General features: G+C 46.3%; 1 protein-coding gene across 50 annotated transcripts in view; it reads left to right on the top strand.

Moving 5' to 3' along the window:
* LOC147610367 (uncharacterized) overlaps window positions 1–17,363 on the top strand; it is an 80,102-nt gene that overhangs the window by 4,829 nt on the left and 57,910 nt on the right. For 23 of the 50 annotated variants that reach the window (XR_015264000.1, XR_015264001.1, XM_086785937.1 and 20 more), the window contains exons 2-3: window positions 4,650–4,721; window positions 4,826–5,202. Coding sequence is in view for 48 of the 50 variants with exons in the window: in XM_086785937.1 (XP_086642063.1) it covers window positions 4,650–4,721; window positions 4,826–5,202 (449 nt within the window). In the remaining 2 variants the exon portion in view is untranslated. The remainder of the gene's footprint in view (window positions 1–4,649; window positions 4,722–4,825; window positions 5,203–17,363) is intronic. The other 27 variants (XM_086785981.1, XM_086785969.1, XM_086785980.1 and 24 more) reach the window with 2 other exon arrangements.

Here is a 17,363-nt window from a genome sequence, read left to right as displayed (position 1 = left end):
TTCCAATGGCGAAGTGGGCAGATCTCAGCCTATAGAATTCTCTTTCCATCGCCATGCTTTTGCCAATGAGTAAGGTTTGGGCGTACATACATGCGAGACAACACGAGACAGCACACACTTTCTTGAGACTTGTGGGACGGTAGTTCACCTTACTTTTCTCATACTCACATGGAAACCCCGACTGCATTGAATTTCATGTATGATTACTAGGGGGTGCATTGGGATGTAGATATGTATGGGATCGAGGAGAGACCAGGGAGATAGGAGTGGTAGTAAAAGCATACTTTGATACTGAGATATAGATGCTTAAAGGAGTAGTTAACTTTCTTGGAGTGGGTGGTTTTCAACCCATCTTCTTCTGTCACGACCCTGTGTTTTTCTTTGGACAGTATGCAGGTGTGCAAGGGGACATGGTGGACTGTGAATGGCATCGGTTTGGGAGTTAGAAAGGACTCAAGGTTTTAACAAGGTTATTTTTATTTAACCCATGTGGAAAAGGGGTTTAAAACCTTTAAAAATAAAACAATACCCTTTATGGAGGGATCGTGGCCCATATGCTATTATGGGAGGTCCATGTTCTTTTTGGAGGCGCCAGCTGCATCTACACGTGGGTGTGCTTTTTCTTGGGAAGGCTGGCACGCTGCAGCTACACGCTTCTCTCTTGGTGAAAAGCAAGGCGGGCAGGGCTGGAGCTTCAAGTGTGCTTTTTCTTGGGAAGGCTGGCACGCTGTAGCTACACGCTTCTCTCTTGCTGAACAGCAAGGCGGGCAGGGCTGGAGCTTCAAGTGTGTGCTTTTTCGCTTTCTCTAAGGGCAATCGTGGGTTGGACTGCACATGGGCTGAACTGAGAAGCAGGACTGTGCAGCACTCGCTCTCTCTCTCTTTGCAACAGGCTGGCGACTGGTGTGGGCTGCAAAAAAACACAGGATTGCAGGGGCAAGAAGCTCAAGGCTGGATGGTGCTCTCCCTCTCTCTCATGGTCGGCGGCTGCAGGAGGTGTAGTACGACAGGAGGTGGGACTGAACAGGGCACACACACTTTCTCCCTCTTTGCAACAGGCCGGTGGGCTGGTCAGCAGGGAGGCAGGGCTGAACTGCGTTTTCTCTCTCCTTTGGAGGGGGGACGGGCAGACTGCAGGCCAGTGCACAGAGGTGAACATGCTCTTCTCTCTCTCTCTCTCTCTCTTGTTTGGAAGGGGGGCGGGCAGAACTGTAGGAGGACCAGAGGACTGTTTTTGAAACTGTGTATGGGCTCTTTTGGTTGGCTGCAAATTCAGCTATGTGCTTGGGTTTCCGGCTGCAAGTACAGGTCACTTGGATGTGTTTCTTGGCATGGAAGTGATGCAAGCTCGCATGGCTCTCGCATGGCTGCATGCTCATGGAGCAGATTGTTTTCTTCCTGTTGGAAAGGAACAGAGGGACCTACAGTTATGGGCATCTCTTATGTTTCCAGATGTTTCATGAGGGAATAGGTAACTAGATGTATGCCGTTGTTGGCACTGTTGTTGAATGGTGATGTGAATGGTTCTGTATGGAAACAAGACAAAGGTTTCAAGGGGAAACAGGCCTAAGGGTTTCATGTGGAAACAGGTTGTAGGTTTCTCGAGGAAACATGTTTTTGGTTTGGCTAGGAGATAGGTCACATGTAGGCAGAGGGTACACGAATGGACACATGTTTGGTACAGCCTTGCTGCTGATTGGACAGGGGTTTGAGAATCCATGACTGATATGGATAGTACCCTTGGAAGGTAGAGAGGGTTGGTACAGGTGTGTCGACTGTATGGTGTGCTTTGCTGTGATGCGAGTTCTCTTTTGGGAAACAGTTTGGAGGAGTCGCCGTGATGCAGGAGCATTGGATGTGTCAGGGTGTGATGCTGTTCATAGGGTGAGAGGCTATGGATGGTTTTGGCAGCCCTGATCATGGGAGAAAGCTTCTGTATGCAGACTCAATGTGTGGGAGTCTTTTGATGTGAACAATGGCTGGACTTGTTTGTGGATGCTGAGTGGATATGAAGCCATGATGCAGGGTCTTTGCAGGCTTCAGGAGTTCTACTGTGACGGCTGAGTTTCCTGCCTTATTGTAATTGAAGCTCTCTTATAATCAATTAAAGAAATACCGCAAGGGGCGCCACTGCGTTTTGGGACCAATCGGTGTCCGTGTACTGTTTGTAGGAGCACTCTAGCTCCCCCTGTTTGTTTTCCTTTTCTTGGTCCTCAAAGGTGTTGAAGTGTTTTGTGTGCAAGTTTGTTTTTGCACCGCCTGGTTTTGTTTGAAGACCGAGGCCGGTTTACATCTTCTGTGATATACCTAGTTTTGTGGCAGATAATCCTCCCTTGGGACGGTTGCCCGAGAACCTATCTGGCTCACAGGACTGCCATCCCCTCTGGCTTTGTGGAACACCATGAACAAACCTCCTAGGAGCTCTTCCCGATTCTGTGTTCCTTGCCTTGGGCTTCGTATTCGTGTACTTTCGTGCACCTTGGACCTGTACACCATCATATGGGACTGAATCAGTGTTTAGCTTTGCTGAGCCCGATGCTCTGATACCAATGTAACACGCGGAAGCTCTGGGAGTCTTCTTTCAGCCCTAAACACCAGTGAGAACATGTAACACGCGGAAGCTCTGGGAGTCTTCTTTCAGCCCTAAACACGAGTGAGAACATGTTGATGCAAAAATGCAGACAGAAGGGAGAGTAGAGAGAGAGAGAGAGAGATATGCTGGAAATTTAGTATATTTCATATAGTACAAAAAGGTACTCTAGCCTACAGCCCTAGGCTGCCTTGCTAAAATGGTGAACATCACCCAAAACTACTCCTAGTACTTGACCCATTCCATAAAGGAGTGAATGAGTCCAACAATGAGCACCCATGCCTTTATATAGGCTTTTGAACAATAGAGAAGCTGGCCAACTGCTGGTCGGCCAGCCGCCTAGGCATGATTTTCCATAAATACTGGTCGTGGCAGCCGACTAAGCCTTCCAAGTCCTCCATGCCTTGCTCCAAGTTCAACCTACTGCCATATCCGTACATTGTGCTCCAAATCCTAGCTCTAATGATCTTTTTCTTGGCTGCACCTTCTGGATTAGCTCTGGGAAATGTTCATGGCAATGCTTGCTCATGATAGCCCTTACTTGATACCGGGAATTGGAGGATAAGCCGATTATATGAGCTGAATTTGAGGCTTAGTTTCAAGCTGAACATTTCTTCAGGCGGAAGAAAGAGTTCGATGTGATGGCCAGACTTATAGATGACTAGTCTTGCAGATTTGAGCATGTACATTTTTTTAAAAAGTACTTACAAGAATTTAGAGAGTTCTAATCTTGGGCAACACGCATGGATGCTATGGGTGGGCGGTCCCGAGATCATAAGCTTGAAGTTAGAAAGAATCATAGGGGGATACTATTGAGTTTGCTAGGATATATAGAGAGACAGTGGGCATGTTGCAATGGGAGACAGAGATGGTTCGAGGGTTCCTCAAGGGGAAGGTCATGATGTGGTGGAGGGAATTGTGGGATAAGCCGGGCTCAGTTCCGGGCTGAATTTCTTCAAGCGGAAGAAGAGTTCGATCAGATGACTAGACTTGTAGATTTGAGTTTGTACAGTTCTTGTACTTAAAGAATTTAGAGAGTTGTAGTCTCAGGCGACGCGCATGGATGCTATCTGTGGGCTGTCTTGAGATCATAAGCTCGAGGTCAGAAAGAATCATAGCAAACCGCTGGAGGATGCCATCTATTTATGATTGGATGGTTATTTATTGCAGTTGTGATCACTATGTAAGTGAGGCGCGGGTTATTATTATTATAAGTGAGAGTTGGTCGGTGCTTGAACCAAGAATAGTCATACTCTTGCCATGGACATGGTGGATCAGAGAGTCTTGCCGAGGGTCTGTACACACTTGCACCATGGATACCTCTGCACACACTTGCACCATGGATATCTTCCATCCACCTTAGGTACACCTGTAAACCCTAACTCCAATCTCTTCACAAACCCTACTTAGTTGCTCACGCAATCGAAACCCCAAGAACCAACAGAAGACTAGCCGGACAAAGAATATAAATGAGCCTGGTTGGAGTTCGAGGCTGAACGGTAGCAGAGGCAATGGGAAGTTGAAGAGGCTAAGTTTGCTAGGGAGGAGCGCTTTTTCACTTTAAAAACTAAACATGTGTGTTTTTTTCTTTCACGTTGTCTTTTTGTAATCCTTGTAGTAGCTTATGTGAAAGAAATTGTCTAGGGTATTCCTTCTCCAGATTTTTTTGGCTCTTTGGCAGATGGCCTTCTACTTTGGATCATGCTCAGCCCTTTCTAATCTGGACTAAATATTGGGCTTTATGGACAATTTGGCATGCAAGAAATCAGTTGGTTTTTCATTCCGTAAGGATTGAACGCTTTAGCTTCTGTGAGACTGCTCTTTAAGAAGTTTGCCTCTTCTTTGAGGACTTCTTCCTTTGTATAGTGAAGTAATAGAACATAGCCTTTTACAAAAAAGAGAGAGAAAGAAATTGCCTATTTTAGTGATGTCTATTTGTTTATGAGCAACTTTGTTATTCTCCTTTGCTTGGATTGTGATTTCAAAGCTAGTGATTCAGTTATCATGAATAAACAATTTTGCGTGTCCCTAGCCTGTTTTGATATTAAAGTGAACTTAGTTGTTACAGATATCAGAGAACGAAATTTTAAGGTCTGCTCTTAGGGTCAGTGAATGGGAATTGCAAAATTATGTGAGTCTATCTTGTTTTTTCACCTAAGTTTTGTCAGACTTTGTGTTTTAAAACGTTCTAGGCATAAAATGGCTATTCATTCTTTTTGTTGAATCTTTTACCAGAGAATCGATCAAGGGCTTGGTTCAAGGCATGCTCAGAATCCATCTCAGGAAGACTGTCAGACGTTGGCAAGCTTGCAGCACTTGGGACCTGCTACTCCTGAGAGACGTGGCTTGATGCAAGGCCCAAGTCGGATTTCTTTGAACAGAGACCCTTGGGCAGGGAATGGTTTTTCTGGAGATTCTCTGAGCTCCTTGGTTGTTCATCCCAACGCACAATCACCATTGGAAAGTTATTATCGCTGTCCCTCCAATGGTGCACAAGGTCAGCAGAATGGCTCAAATCGTGGTGTAAATGGTGCTGTTAGACCTAGGAATCCGCCAGATGGTGGCCTTTCACAGACCTCCTCGCCATCTGCCAGATCTACATCCCCTACCAGGTAGGATTCTTTATTTTAAAATTTTCTATGCATGTTCAAATGTCAAGAGTGCAAGGATGCACTTATGTGATAAAATTTACTCCTTTTCTAAGAGCACCTTTTTTTTGGGTTATTGAGGCCTTATCTCTGGGATGCTCTCCTAATGTAATAGAGATATTGTAATAATAAGCAGAGAGATCACTTTGAATGCGGGCAGCCATGTGAGATGCCAATGCGCTACTAAAAAGAGTAGGACATGGAGAGAGAACAAGAGAGATCAAAAAATGCTAGTAGAATGGCAATGGAGTATGAAAATGGAAGCTTTGTTGGCATGCAGAGTCATCGGTGGCTGTTGTACATATTACAAAGCCAGATAATTGGAGCAAGAGAAATCAGCAGCAGTTTTTGCAATGAAGAGTTGTGCCTTCACATCAGTACATGGCTGGCCAAGAGATAGGGTCCTAGGGTGACTCTAAGGGGGACTTCTTTCCACAAGTGAGAGAAGGGGAGACAGACAAAACCTGATTTGCTAGCCATTACTCATCCTAAGCTTGGGAGGCCCAAGAGACTTCAGCAAATCTAGCAGTCCAGAACCTTGCAAAGCCAAGACTATAGATCTAACCTTCAGTAGGGCCCAGCCAGCGGAAATGCTCTGGTCTCCAAGCCCTAGTTCAGTAGCGCGGAATGCAGCAGTTTCCTGTAGTTGTAACTCTTTTTTGCTTTCCTCCAAACAAGATACTTGGAAAAAAAGATAAAAAGGTTGGGGGGGGGTGTGTGCTGTGTACAATCTTTCAAGCTGATAAAGGCAATGGGCTATGTATTTTTCCTCTCAGCTGCAATATGTTTTTCCTTGTTGTAACATGCGGAAGCTCTGGGTAGTCTTCTTTCAGCCCTAAGCACTGCATAGGAACACCTGATGCAAGAACAATCAGCATAGAGAGAGAATAGAGAGAGAGATATGGCTGTGTATTCAGTATATTCATATAGTACAAAAAGGTACATGTTCTGTGGCCTTTGGCCTACCCAAAAAGGATCATCAACCTCAGGGGAAGATACCCAACAATCAACAAGACAATGCTTTTATAGGCTCTTGTGACCCTTGACCAACTGGCCTGCTAGCTTCAATGGACCAAGAAATCACACATCTGCTGTTGATTGGAAGGACACGACCTCCTACACCTGGTCGATAGGGTTGTGATCAAATCAGGCTTTTGCTGCAATTATCTGAGCATGGCTATTGCTTTAATCTAATCTAAATCTGCTGCAAATCACGGATTAGCTTGGGATTAAACATGTCCATGTGCATGCACACGACATCCCCTTCTGCTAAACTTGATGACGGGATTCCAATCTTTGACCTTGGATGACTGTCACATCATCCCTTGTCTCCACATAATTCCATACTTGTCATTCTTCCATTCCTGGCAACTTTTTCACTGAAAACCTTGCCGTAGGCCTCTGAATCCACTCCAAATCTGATGTAGAGATCTGTGCATCTGTTCCACTTTGTCCCCTTGCCTTTTTGTCGTGTCCCTGAACACAAACATGAATCCTTCTTCTTGAAAACTGATCCTGGCACCCTTGGCTCCATCCCTTGGAATGCTCCATAAAAGCTTCTGTGGCAGTCCCAACTGGCTACCAACTCTCATTAAACCCTTCCCTTGGGTTTGCTTGACACTAACAAGCTTCTGGGGGTCTTGACACATGCTGCGTTTCTCTCCTTGGACCTGTGCACTTCCTCTGAGACATCAATAGCACTTAGCATAGCTGTGCATGATGCTCTGATACCACTGTAACATGCGGAAGCTTTGGGTAGTCTTCTTTCAGCTACATAGGAACACTTGATGCAAGAACAATCAGCATAGAGAGAGAGAGAGAGGCTATGTATTCAATATATCCATATAGTACAAAAAGGTACATGTTCTGTTGCCTTTGGCCTCCCCAAAAAGGATCATCAAAAGCCTAATCTAGACGTGCTCCACCTTGGGGGAAGACACCTAACAATCAACAAGACTGTGTCTTTTATAGGCTCTTGTGACCCTTGACCAACTGTGTCACGATTGTTACTTTATCTCTCTAACTACTCTTGATTAGCCTTCAATCATTGAAAGGACACCAGTGAAGGGTCACACCCTGTCACATGGGTCATCACTAAAGGACACGTCTCTTCAAAGAGAGACATCTATTGATCAAAGGACACATCTCTACATCTGTATGTCCAAAGGACATAACTATTTATTCAAAGTCACACCCTTTCGTGAGGGATGTCTCTTCATTTGTACCTATTTAGGTCCTATTTAAGGCCTTGTGTATCAATGCGAACAACATAGCTTTCCGCTCTTTGCCTCATGTTTACTCAAGTATTAAAGCATTAAGATCTTTTAATCATGTTTAATTAAGATAAAAGCTTAACAATGGTATCAGAGCAAACAAACTCCAACCTGTAGGATGCCCACAACCAAACCCTAACCCTAAAATCAAAAACCCTAACCCTAAAAATCAGCCTTAGCAAGGGTTGCATGGAAGAGCAGCAACCAATTTTGGCCCCTTCGCCCAATTGTGCATGATTTATGTATTCCCCCAAAATTCAATAAGAACCTCTCCTACAAAAAATAATGGCAAGTTGTAGCCTCATCGGGTGTTCTTGCCCTTGACAAATGTTTGGTTGGTCCCTCTCCTCTCTTCCACGCACTCTGTGTCCCTTCAGCCTGAATCGGCCGCTTGAAGAGTTGCCACCTTTCTTTGAAAGACACGCCTTTTGATGTTTTTTTTAAATAATGCTTTTAAAATAGACATTTTGGTGCCATATTTTAGCCAATTCTTTTTAAAAAAAGGCCTTATACTCTTTAAGCCTTAGCCTTCAAAGCTTATCACATTAAGCTTTTAAGCCTTCAAAGCCACGTAGGTTAGCCCAGTCAGCCCCTGTATGCAAACACGGCCAACCAAAAAAAAAAAACCATCTCGACTCGTGTGCAAACAAAACAAACAAAAGAAAGAAAGAGAATCGGCCAGCCCCGTCAGCCTCACATGAAACCAGCGAACACAAAAAAGAAAAAAGAAAAAAAGATCATTGTAACAGCTTGCTAGACAACTCCGCAAGAGCAAAACCGACACATGCAACTTTTTTTAATAAAATTTGTATTTAAAAAAAAAGGAGATCCACACATGCTGTAGAGACATCTGTGCAGCAGTCCTCCCTCTTGTCTACAAGTCCTTGTGACGGTTCAAATCTTTCTGCAAGATATCTGAAGTAGATATATATATATATATTAGGTGTGCTCGTTTCAACATTTTGTGCTTATAACATCCCCATACAGCACCATAACATTAAAATACACAACACAATGTGGACATTCAATGTTCAAGAAACCAGCGAATTCATCATCAACAGGCACACCATACTTTAGGTGTGCAAATTGAGATTTATGGTTCACAAAAAAAAACATGAAAGCTTCCTCTGCTCCCACTTCATCGGCAACAACCAGTCCCAGTGCTCTCGTTCCAGCTGATCTTCCTACCTATACAAGATGGTATGTTGTCACCAATTGGCCGACCATTTGGTCCATCTCCAGATTTTGAGTCTCGTTCACTTGAGGCCAGGCCAGTGTCTCATGTGAAGAGGCCATTATTTTGCTGACATGGACGGGAGCCAGACTGGTGCCACCCGTGTGTTAGCAGGATGGTGTCGTATGGACGGGAGCCAGACTGGTGCCACCCGTGTATGACCTGGACTGTGTTCGACCCATGGGATTGTCACGCCATGCAAGAGCCAGTATTCGTGCCGTGTCTTACCTATGGGACTGTCACTCCATAGGGAGGCTCGCGCCAGGAACTGAGTCTTACCTATGGGACTGTCACTCCATAGGAGGAAGACCAGGTTTTTATGTTTTACGTCGTGCCATTTTTGTGCCAACAGATATTTTGTACTTGTTCCATGAACGGGAGATATGTCCATGATACTACTTGCACATGCACACATGTTTTGCATGTTTGAAACTGTTTTCGCATGACATGTATTTTTGTGTTTGCCTGCTTGACGTGTCACTTACTGAGCGGGAACGCCTGCCAGTGAGTCGTGAAGTCTGCTCTGTCTTTTGACTAGTTTTGGTGCATGTGAACAGGTGGTAAGTATATTGCACATGTTGTTTTAATATTTAATATTTCTAACCCTTTGGTTTATAAGGTTTTATGTTCACACTCACTTAAAAGTGGGCACCCCCTTTGGGCACCCACTTAGGGGCCAAGGTGGGGAGCCCCCACTTAAGTGTGTGTGGGGGTGGGTGCATGGTCACCTACCCACACCGGCCACCCACATGCAAGCATGGGGAGCCAGCCAACACCATAGTAAAAACTCCACTTTAATTTTTATTAAAAAGGAGCCATCACCCTTCGTGGACAAGAACAGCCGGCGACCACCCTTGGAGAGACGATTTTGGTGCGCCTCCATCACCCTTAGAATTGCTGGCGGCTGCACATGCTACTGGAGGCAGTTCACGTATGGCTCGCGAAGGTTATGAACAATCCTCATCAAGCAACTCTCAACTCTGACCCAATCCCCTTGGCAACATTCGCAGAGCAACCTTGCTGACAGGAAGGGTCATCTTCTTATCATGCTCATCGTCAACAGTTCTTTCAACCACATGCATCTGATCGTGGACAGGACTTTGGACGTGACTAACCTTGCAATCCTTGCCCTACAACAACCTCGTATTCTCGTGAACAACAAAAGATGGATTGTGCACAATTTGTAATGGCAATCATAGATGGTTTGAATGCCCTAAACGACCTAATGCTACTCAAAACCGTAATGTGGAACCTTCTGTTGGGTAGGAGGGAAGCTAGCTTGCACACACACACACACACAACCTCAAGCACAGAGAAACGTGAGAGTGCTGGAAAAGATGTACTCAATAATGATATGAAATAAAAGTACAAGTGAGTACTAAAAGGCCTAGGGCAATATTCTGTTAAAAAGTTCAAAAAAACTCTAGAAAACATTCCTGTTTGGAGGCCCGTATCTCCTAAACCGTATATCCAATAAAGGCACTATAGGGTTCATCGAAAAGCTGACATTGAGCTCTTTGACTTTGGACGTGGTCGTTCAAAGTCAAAATCGACCATTTTGGCCTCCGATTAGCAGTCTCAAAATTCGACCTGGAAATCGAGGCAAAAAATAGCCCAAAACCACGAAAAATCGTAAAAAACGACGATGAGCCATGTTCGGGCTACTGTTTGAGGGTCTAAACGACAAAATCACGGACGACTCAAGGAAATAACGTTGTAGTACTCCAAAAATACTACAACTCCCTCATACAGATTTTTTAAAATTCCTTTTGGAACACCCTAAAAAACGTGCTGTGAAACAGGGAAAAATTCTCAGATTTTTTTTTTGGTCTTGAGACAGTGATGGAAAATAGGTTTTAGGACCTCCTCTTCCATCTGGGAAGTTCCTAGCATACGCTTTTTTCAAAAAAATAATATCTCATATCGTTCACGTGTACGTATAGCGCCTAAGCTAAGTATAATAAACGGACACCCGTTTGATCCAACGAAGAGTACGCCAAGCCTCTTAAGGCTATAACGGACTGTGGGAAAGTATAAAAAGCAACAAAAACAAAAACAAAAAAAACAAAAAAACAAACAAACAAACAAACAAACTGTGATTGCTCATTAAGGAGCATTTAGGCACTCTGACATGGCCACAATAGAGGGATTGCTAGGGATTACACAAGGACTGAACCTAATGGCTGACATCTTTGAGCCATTGAGATCTATGCCGCACGGGAAAAAACCTGTGTCCAGTCACAGGGAAAAAGTGCCCGTGAGTAAGTTGGTTTCACACGTGAACTAGCCGGGAGTGGACATGACCAACAAGCCCCCCTCAAGTGAATGGTGTGAACGGGTAGCAGCAGGGTGATAAAGCTGTGAATGCTGCCCTGCACTATGCTCCAGAGTAAGAGTGAACTGCAGTGCCAATGGAAAAAGCAAGCACTATATGACGGGGAAAAGGAGAATCCCTAATGTCATAGTGCTAATGCTAAAGCACAGTAGTACATAAATGCATCACCAGAAACGCATGGCAAAGATCATGTGGACATCAACTGCATCAAATCAAGAGGCATCGCACAATACCCCCTTGAAGGCAAGTACCAAATGCCAAGTTGAACTGCATGTAATCCACATCAATGCTCTGTAACTGCACTAGTGATAAGCATAAGAAGAGGTAGCAGATATACGCATGTGTAAAGGCAACAGGATCCAAAAGTCATGCCTGCGAGACATGCAATGTAAGCTGCAAAAGTGAAACTCATCAATGGAGGATCCGATGAGGAAAAATCAGCAATGGTAGGGCTGATAAAAGTAAAAATTCAGCAATGGGAAAAGCTGAAAATGGGGAGAAAAAGTGGGGGCTCGAGGTGGGCATCAGCCAATGCTATGAGAGGATAGGTAAACTGTCAGCGATGCCATGATCAGTGGCATGTATGGCAAGTATAAAGATGCATGATCCCACAATGAATAATATACATGTGACATGTCAAAACCATGAGATTAAGCCAACACTGGCCAAGTGTGTAAAAGGAACTCCCAGTAAACATCACATGTGAGAAAGTGACAATGTCAACATTGTAGAAACAATCCCGTTGCAAGGAAAAGCAGCATAAAAGGCATCTCCAATAGACATCACATCAGAGAAAGCGTCTAGCATAGACCAACATAAGGGTCAACAAGCATAAGTGACCATGAGGCATCACCAACTGCATGTGGGCAAGTAAAATCCCCCCCTGAAATGCATCTGCCAGACAATGCATATCATGGAGTACATACTATAGAGCATAGTCATCAAAAGCAACGGCATCAGAAGACATCTCTGCAGGCGAAGAAGATGTCAGAATACGCAGCGGAGATGATGACCAGATCTGGGAACACAAGAGCAAAACGCAATGCAGAAAATAACAGCACAAGAGAGAGAGAGAGAGATAGAGGCGTGTAACTCTGCTCTATATACACAAGAAGAATCCCGGAATGATACAATATGTGGCAAGGGACTGGGGGCCATTTTATATGGCCCCCCTACAGCAGTCGACCTGCTGTAGGGCAGCCGACAGAGCTTGAAGCTCCACGACCAGCCATGAGGACTAGTCGGCCAGAAGCATGGTGTTGGTTAGCTCATCTGGGGGGTGGTCATGGACCTGAAGCAACACAAACAGCTAGTAGCAGCATGTCAGATGTAGTCGGCCAGCTTCAGAGGTCCACCTTCCACCACGAGGCTGCCACCCAAGCCACAGAAAAATAGGGAAAAATGGGGAAAAAATACAGGGAGTGAGGAAAAATGATAAGACACCTACAAAGGGCGGGCAGACCCACAACAGAGGCCCTGGTGTATATATATAGACAGGAGATGACTTCTAACACCCCCTCTCAGCTCCTGGCTGTGAAGAGCTGGGGTGCCGCCTGAGCAAATCCTGAGATAGCGACTTCGTGAAGAGGTCCACCGTGCTGTCCTCCGTCGAACAGAACTCTAGCAAGATGTCATCAGCAACGATCTGTTCACGAACAAAGTGCCTCTGGATGACCATGGGTTCCTCCGGTGGAAGCCCAATCCTGCAATGCAACCTCTACAACCTCACCACCTCACAAGCAGCATCACAAGCAGCCCGGTACTTTGCCTTTGTCACTGACAAGGCAAAAGATGACTGCCTCTTACTGCTCCGTAAAACTGCTCCTGGGCTTGAAGTAGATCTCCTTGTGTCCGGATCTCCTCCCCAAACTGAGTCACTCCAACCGTGGAGTCGGACTCTATCAATCAATCCCCCTCCTGTGTAAAAGAGTCCATGATCCTTCGCATGCTGCAGAAACCACAAGATACGCAATCCTGCCTCCCAAAGAGTCATCTGCAAAACCATGAGCTCAACTGCCTCATTAGGAAGCTCTCGTCCAATCTGGTGTCCATCAACCAGATCAATGAACCATTCTGCTTCCGAGTCAAAGAGGCATCACACTGCTCACAAGGATCAACACCTGTTATGGTGCAAAGCCTAGTCCTGGAAACCTGCTGAAGACCACGAAAGGCCTTTTGAAACCTGTCAACCACCCCCTTTGAATCCGGAACCACAAAGCCTGGAGTATGCGCCTCCTTCTGCAAGTAATCAACTGCCACCTGCCTGGCTTTCCCAAAGGTCCCCGTGGAAAGAACATCCTCGTCTACAGGAGTTTCTTTGTCCCGAATACTACGAGACATGAGATTATAAGTTACCTGTTCAGTTTCCTCTGACTGACGAACACAAGAACTACCAACATCAGTACTGGAAAGTTCCTGCCAACTGTTGCCATCAAGTGGCAAGCTATCCACCATCTGGTCTCGGAAAGCGTGCACATGCAGCGTATCCACACTTAAGTGGCCATTACAGACTGCCACTCATCACAATCCTGAGGCTTGGGAGAGAGAGTGCTGAAAGCTTGTAAACTCCATTCTCCACTCCGCCTTCCCAAACCGCCTGGCCTGTTGCTTTGTCCCGGAGAGCAACAAAATGCTCATCAAACTCCACCTGTACGCCAGTCTTGCAAACCTGATGCACTGACAACAGATGAAAACCAAGTGACGGAACATACAACACCTTGGAGGAATGCTTGCTCCCTTTGCCATTGGGAACTATCTCCATCCTGCCCTCACTGTGAACTGGGATAGTGGATGTATCCCCAGTAAGAATGTGACCAGAATACCTGCAGAGATTCTGTAAATCTGAACGGGAAGGAGTCGTGTGCCTGGAAGCACCATTGTCTAGAATCCACTCCTGAGTATCCATTGCGGAGAATCCTCCAACCTCCTCCCTGCCTGAAGAAAATGAAACATCGGTGTCCATCACCTCCAGGTGCACAAAAGCCGGAGACTTCATGATTGCTGTTGAGGAATCTTCACCCTTCTCGGTCTTCCGCTTGGGACACTGCCTCCAATAGTGGCCCTTCTCGCCTCAATAATTACAGGTCCTCTCTGCTTTTAGTTTCTCGCGGTCAATAACGGACTTCTTCTCAGAAGACTTCTCCGATGAAGCCTCCCCTTTGCCCGTGTTACGGCCTTTCAACCATTGGCCAGTTAAGGCCTCTGAACCTCCACCCTGAGGAGGGTTCGTGAATCATTCCTCCTGGTCCAAGACCATGGGCACAAGCTCCTCCCACGTGATGGTGCTGAGCTTGCCACTGGTAATCAAAGACAAGTAAAATGCTGAGTACTGAGAGGGCAAATGCGACAGCAATGTTATGGCCATGTCCTCTGACCATATCTCTTTCCCAGCCTGAAGAACTTCCTGCTGAAGAGCCTGCAGCTTGTTAATATGCTCCCGCATTGTCAACGACTTTGCAGGGCTCATAACCCGCATCTGTACTTCCAAGGAAATCCTCTTCATGGGTGATACCCTGTTGTAGAGAGGCCAAATGCTGCCATATACCTCTGGCCAGCGTCATATGCTTTACATGATTGATTACCTGCGGTGTGCAGTTGAGGAAGATAAACGAACGGACCCTGGCGTTGACACGATCCCACATCTGTGCCTGTGCCTCCCGGTCCCTTTGGATCGACGGTAACTCCCTTTCTCTATTTCAGGCCGTGGAACCCCAACAACGACGAAATCAGCGAGGTCGTAAGACTCCAGAACAGATTCCATCATAACCTTCCATATGCTGTAGTTGTTCCCGTCCAACTGACGGTCCACCGGGAATGTGGGGAGTGTAGGGATCTTCACATGTCTCTCGGCCATCTCTAACAGATCTGCCATTGCGGGGATGTACTCTGAAAAAGGGTGGGTGGGTGGGTGGGTGGGAACAAAGAAGAACTTACACATGCCAGTGGCTGTCCAGCAAATCAGCCCGCCGTCCTCTTGCTTCTCCTCTTCCCAAACAGTCCCATACAGTCCACCAATCAGCAACACAACAGTCCCCCTCTTGCTCACACAAATCCCAAGAACTATCTAGAGCCTAGGCTCTGATACCATGTCAGAATACGCAGCGGAGATGATGACTAGATCTGGGAACACAAGAGCAAAACGCAATGCAGAAAATAACAGCACAAGAGAGAGAGAGAGAGAGGCGTGTAACTCTGCTCTATATACACAAGAAAAATCCCGGAATGATACAATATGTGGCAAGGGACTGGGGGCCATTTTATATGGCCCCCTTACAGCAGTCGGCCTGCTATAGGATAGCCGACAGAGCTTGAAGCTCCACGACCAGCCATGAGGACCAGTCGGCCAGAAGCATGGTGTTGGCCAGCTCATCTTGGGGGGGGGGTGTCGTGGACTTGAAGCAACACAAACAGCTAGCAGCAGCATGTCAGATGCAGTCGGCCAGCTTCAGAGGTCCACCTTCCACCACGGGGCTGCCACCCAAGCCACTGAAAAATAGGAAAAAATGGGGAAAATATACGAGGAGTGAGGAAAAATGATAAGACACCTACAAAGGGCGGGCACACCCACAACAGAGGCCCTGGTGTATATATATAGACAGGAGATGACTTCTAAGAGATGTAAGGGTCAAGGCTGACACGTGTAGCCAAATTGGCCTAATCTGCACCTGTGGAAGAAGATGCCAGCTTCTTCTTTTTTTCACTCTCAATACGCTTCCTGCATTCCTCTATGGTGTGCCCTGTTTTCCTGCAATAGTTACAGCGCTTTTTCTTTTTAGGCTTGTCCTTTGTCTTGGGAGGATCCGATGGGCTAGGTTTAGGCCCAGATCTATTCCCACGAAAGGGAGCAGCCATTGCTGACTCAACAGACATCATGTTGTTCTTGTTGGAACGAGATTGCTCTTCACTGAGCAAGAGAGTCACAAGGTTGTCAAAAGTGATCGCATTAGGTGCATTGCCAGCCAACAACCGCAAAGTGGTACCAAATGTCTGATAAGAGTCAAGCAAATTACGCAAAACTGTCTGAACAAGATAGCTATCTGTCAAGACCTCATCAATGTTAATGAGCTGCTCTCGTAGGTCTTTCACATGTGTAAGGTACTGATCGATAGAGTCACCTTCAAGCATGCGGTCAGTCTCAAGCTTGCCCCGAAGGTAAGCTACACGAGCCTCATTGCGACCTGAATATGAAACCGGCCTTCAGGAACTTGACGGGCGGTGAAACAAACACTCGCACACAAAACACTTCAACACCTTTGAGGACCTGGAAAAGAAAACAATCAGGGGGAGCTAGAGTGCTCTTGCAAAAAGTACACGGACACCGATTGGCCCCAAATCGCAGCGGCGCCCGTTGCGGTATTTCTTTACTTGAACAAATTTGAGTACAAATTACAACTTGTAGAATCCTCCACCAATAGGATCCCTTATAGTTTCACCCAGGTCTTCCACACGAGTGCTTAGCAAGCCTTACCCCATGTCTTCTTCATTAAGAGCCATTCGCAAAGCCTTAACCCTTGATCTTTGTATTCAAAAAGCCTTCAAGCTAAGTGTTCGAGGACCTCGTACACACTCAAGGCGCAAGACTTGCTAGCCGGCACCTCTCATAGCGCTCTTGCTCTCTTGCAAGTCTACCTTGGATGTGTCCCATGATCCAAGTCCTACCACTTGCTAGCCAAGGCACCTTTAATAGTACCCTTGCTCACACAGGGCTGGCACTAGAGAGCACTTCTAACCCACCCAAAACATCGTGACCCAAGACAAAGAGAGAGCAGCCCAAGATACAAACTGATCTGCAGCTTTTTCCTTCCAGGGGTGCACGCGTTCATGTTTGGGAATCATAGCCTCATGCTCCCACTCTTGCCATAGCCTCATGCCTCTGTGCGCCCGTAGCCAAAAAGCAACAAGAGCTTCTGTCCAGCCCACGCATCTCTGCAGATTTCTGTTTCCTGTGGTTCAGCCCCTGCCCGCCACCTGCAAAGTGCTGGACTCCTTTGTTGCTGCCCGACCAGCCCACCAATCACCTAGAGGGAGCCCACGTGCAGCTGTAAACCTGCGCTTCCCTGCAACCCAGCCAGTCGACAGTTTTTTCCACGAGCCAAAGCAGCCGCCTGCAGCCCAGCACTTGCTTCCACGAGAGAGAGAGAGAAAAAAAGCAGTTCAGTCCACGTGGCATTGCCGAGAGAGAACCTGTATGTGTGCTGCAGCCCTGTTTACATCTTCCAAGGAGATGCGCCACCCACGATGCCTTCTCTCGGCCCTTGTGACTGGCTACTCTCGTGCACCCCCA

The sequence above is a fragment of the Cibotium barometz genome, chromosome 49, assembly GCF_041138505.1.
Source record: "Cibotium barometz isolate CiBa-2024 chromosome 49, ASM4113850v1, whole genome shotgun sequence".
NCBI classification, from domain to species: domain Eukaryota; kingdom Viridiplantae; phylum Streptophyta; class Polypodiopsida; order Cyatheales; family Cibotiaceae; genus Cibotium; species Cibotium barometz.
The sequence above is the reverse complement of the archived record's forward strand: the minus strand, read 5'-3'. Positions and strand labels throughout refer to the sequence as shown.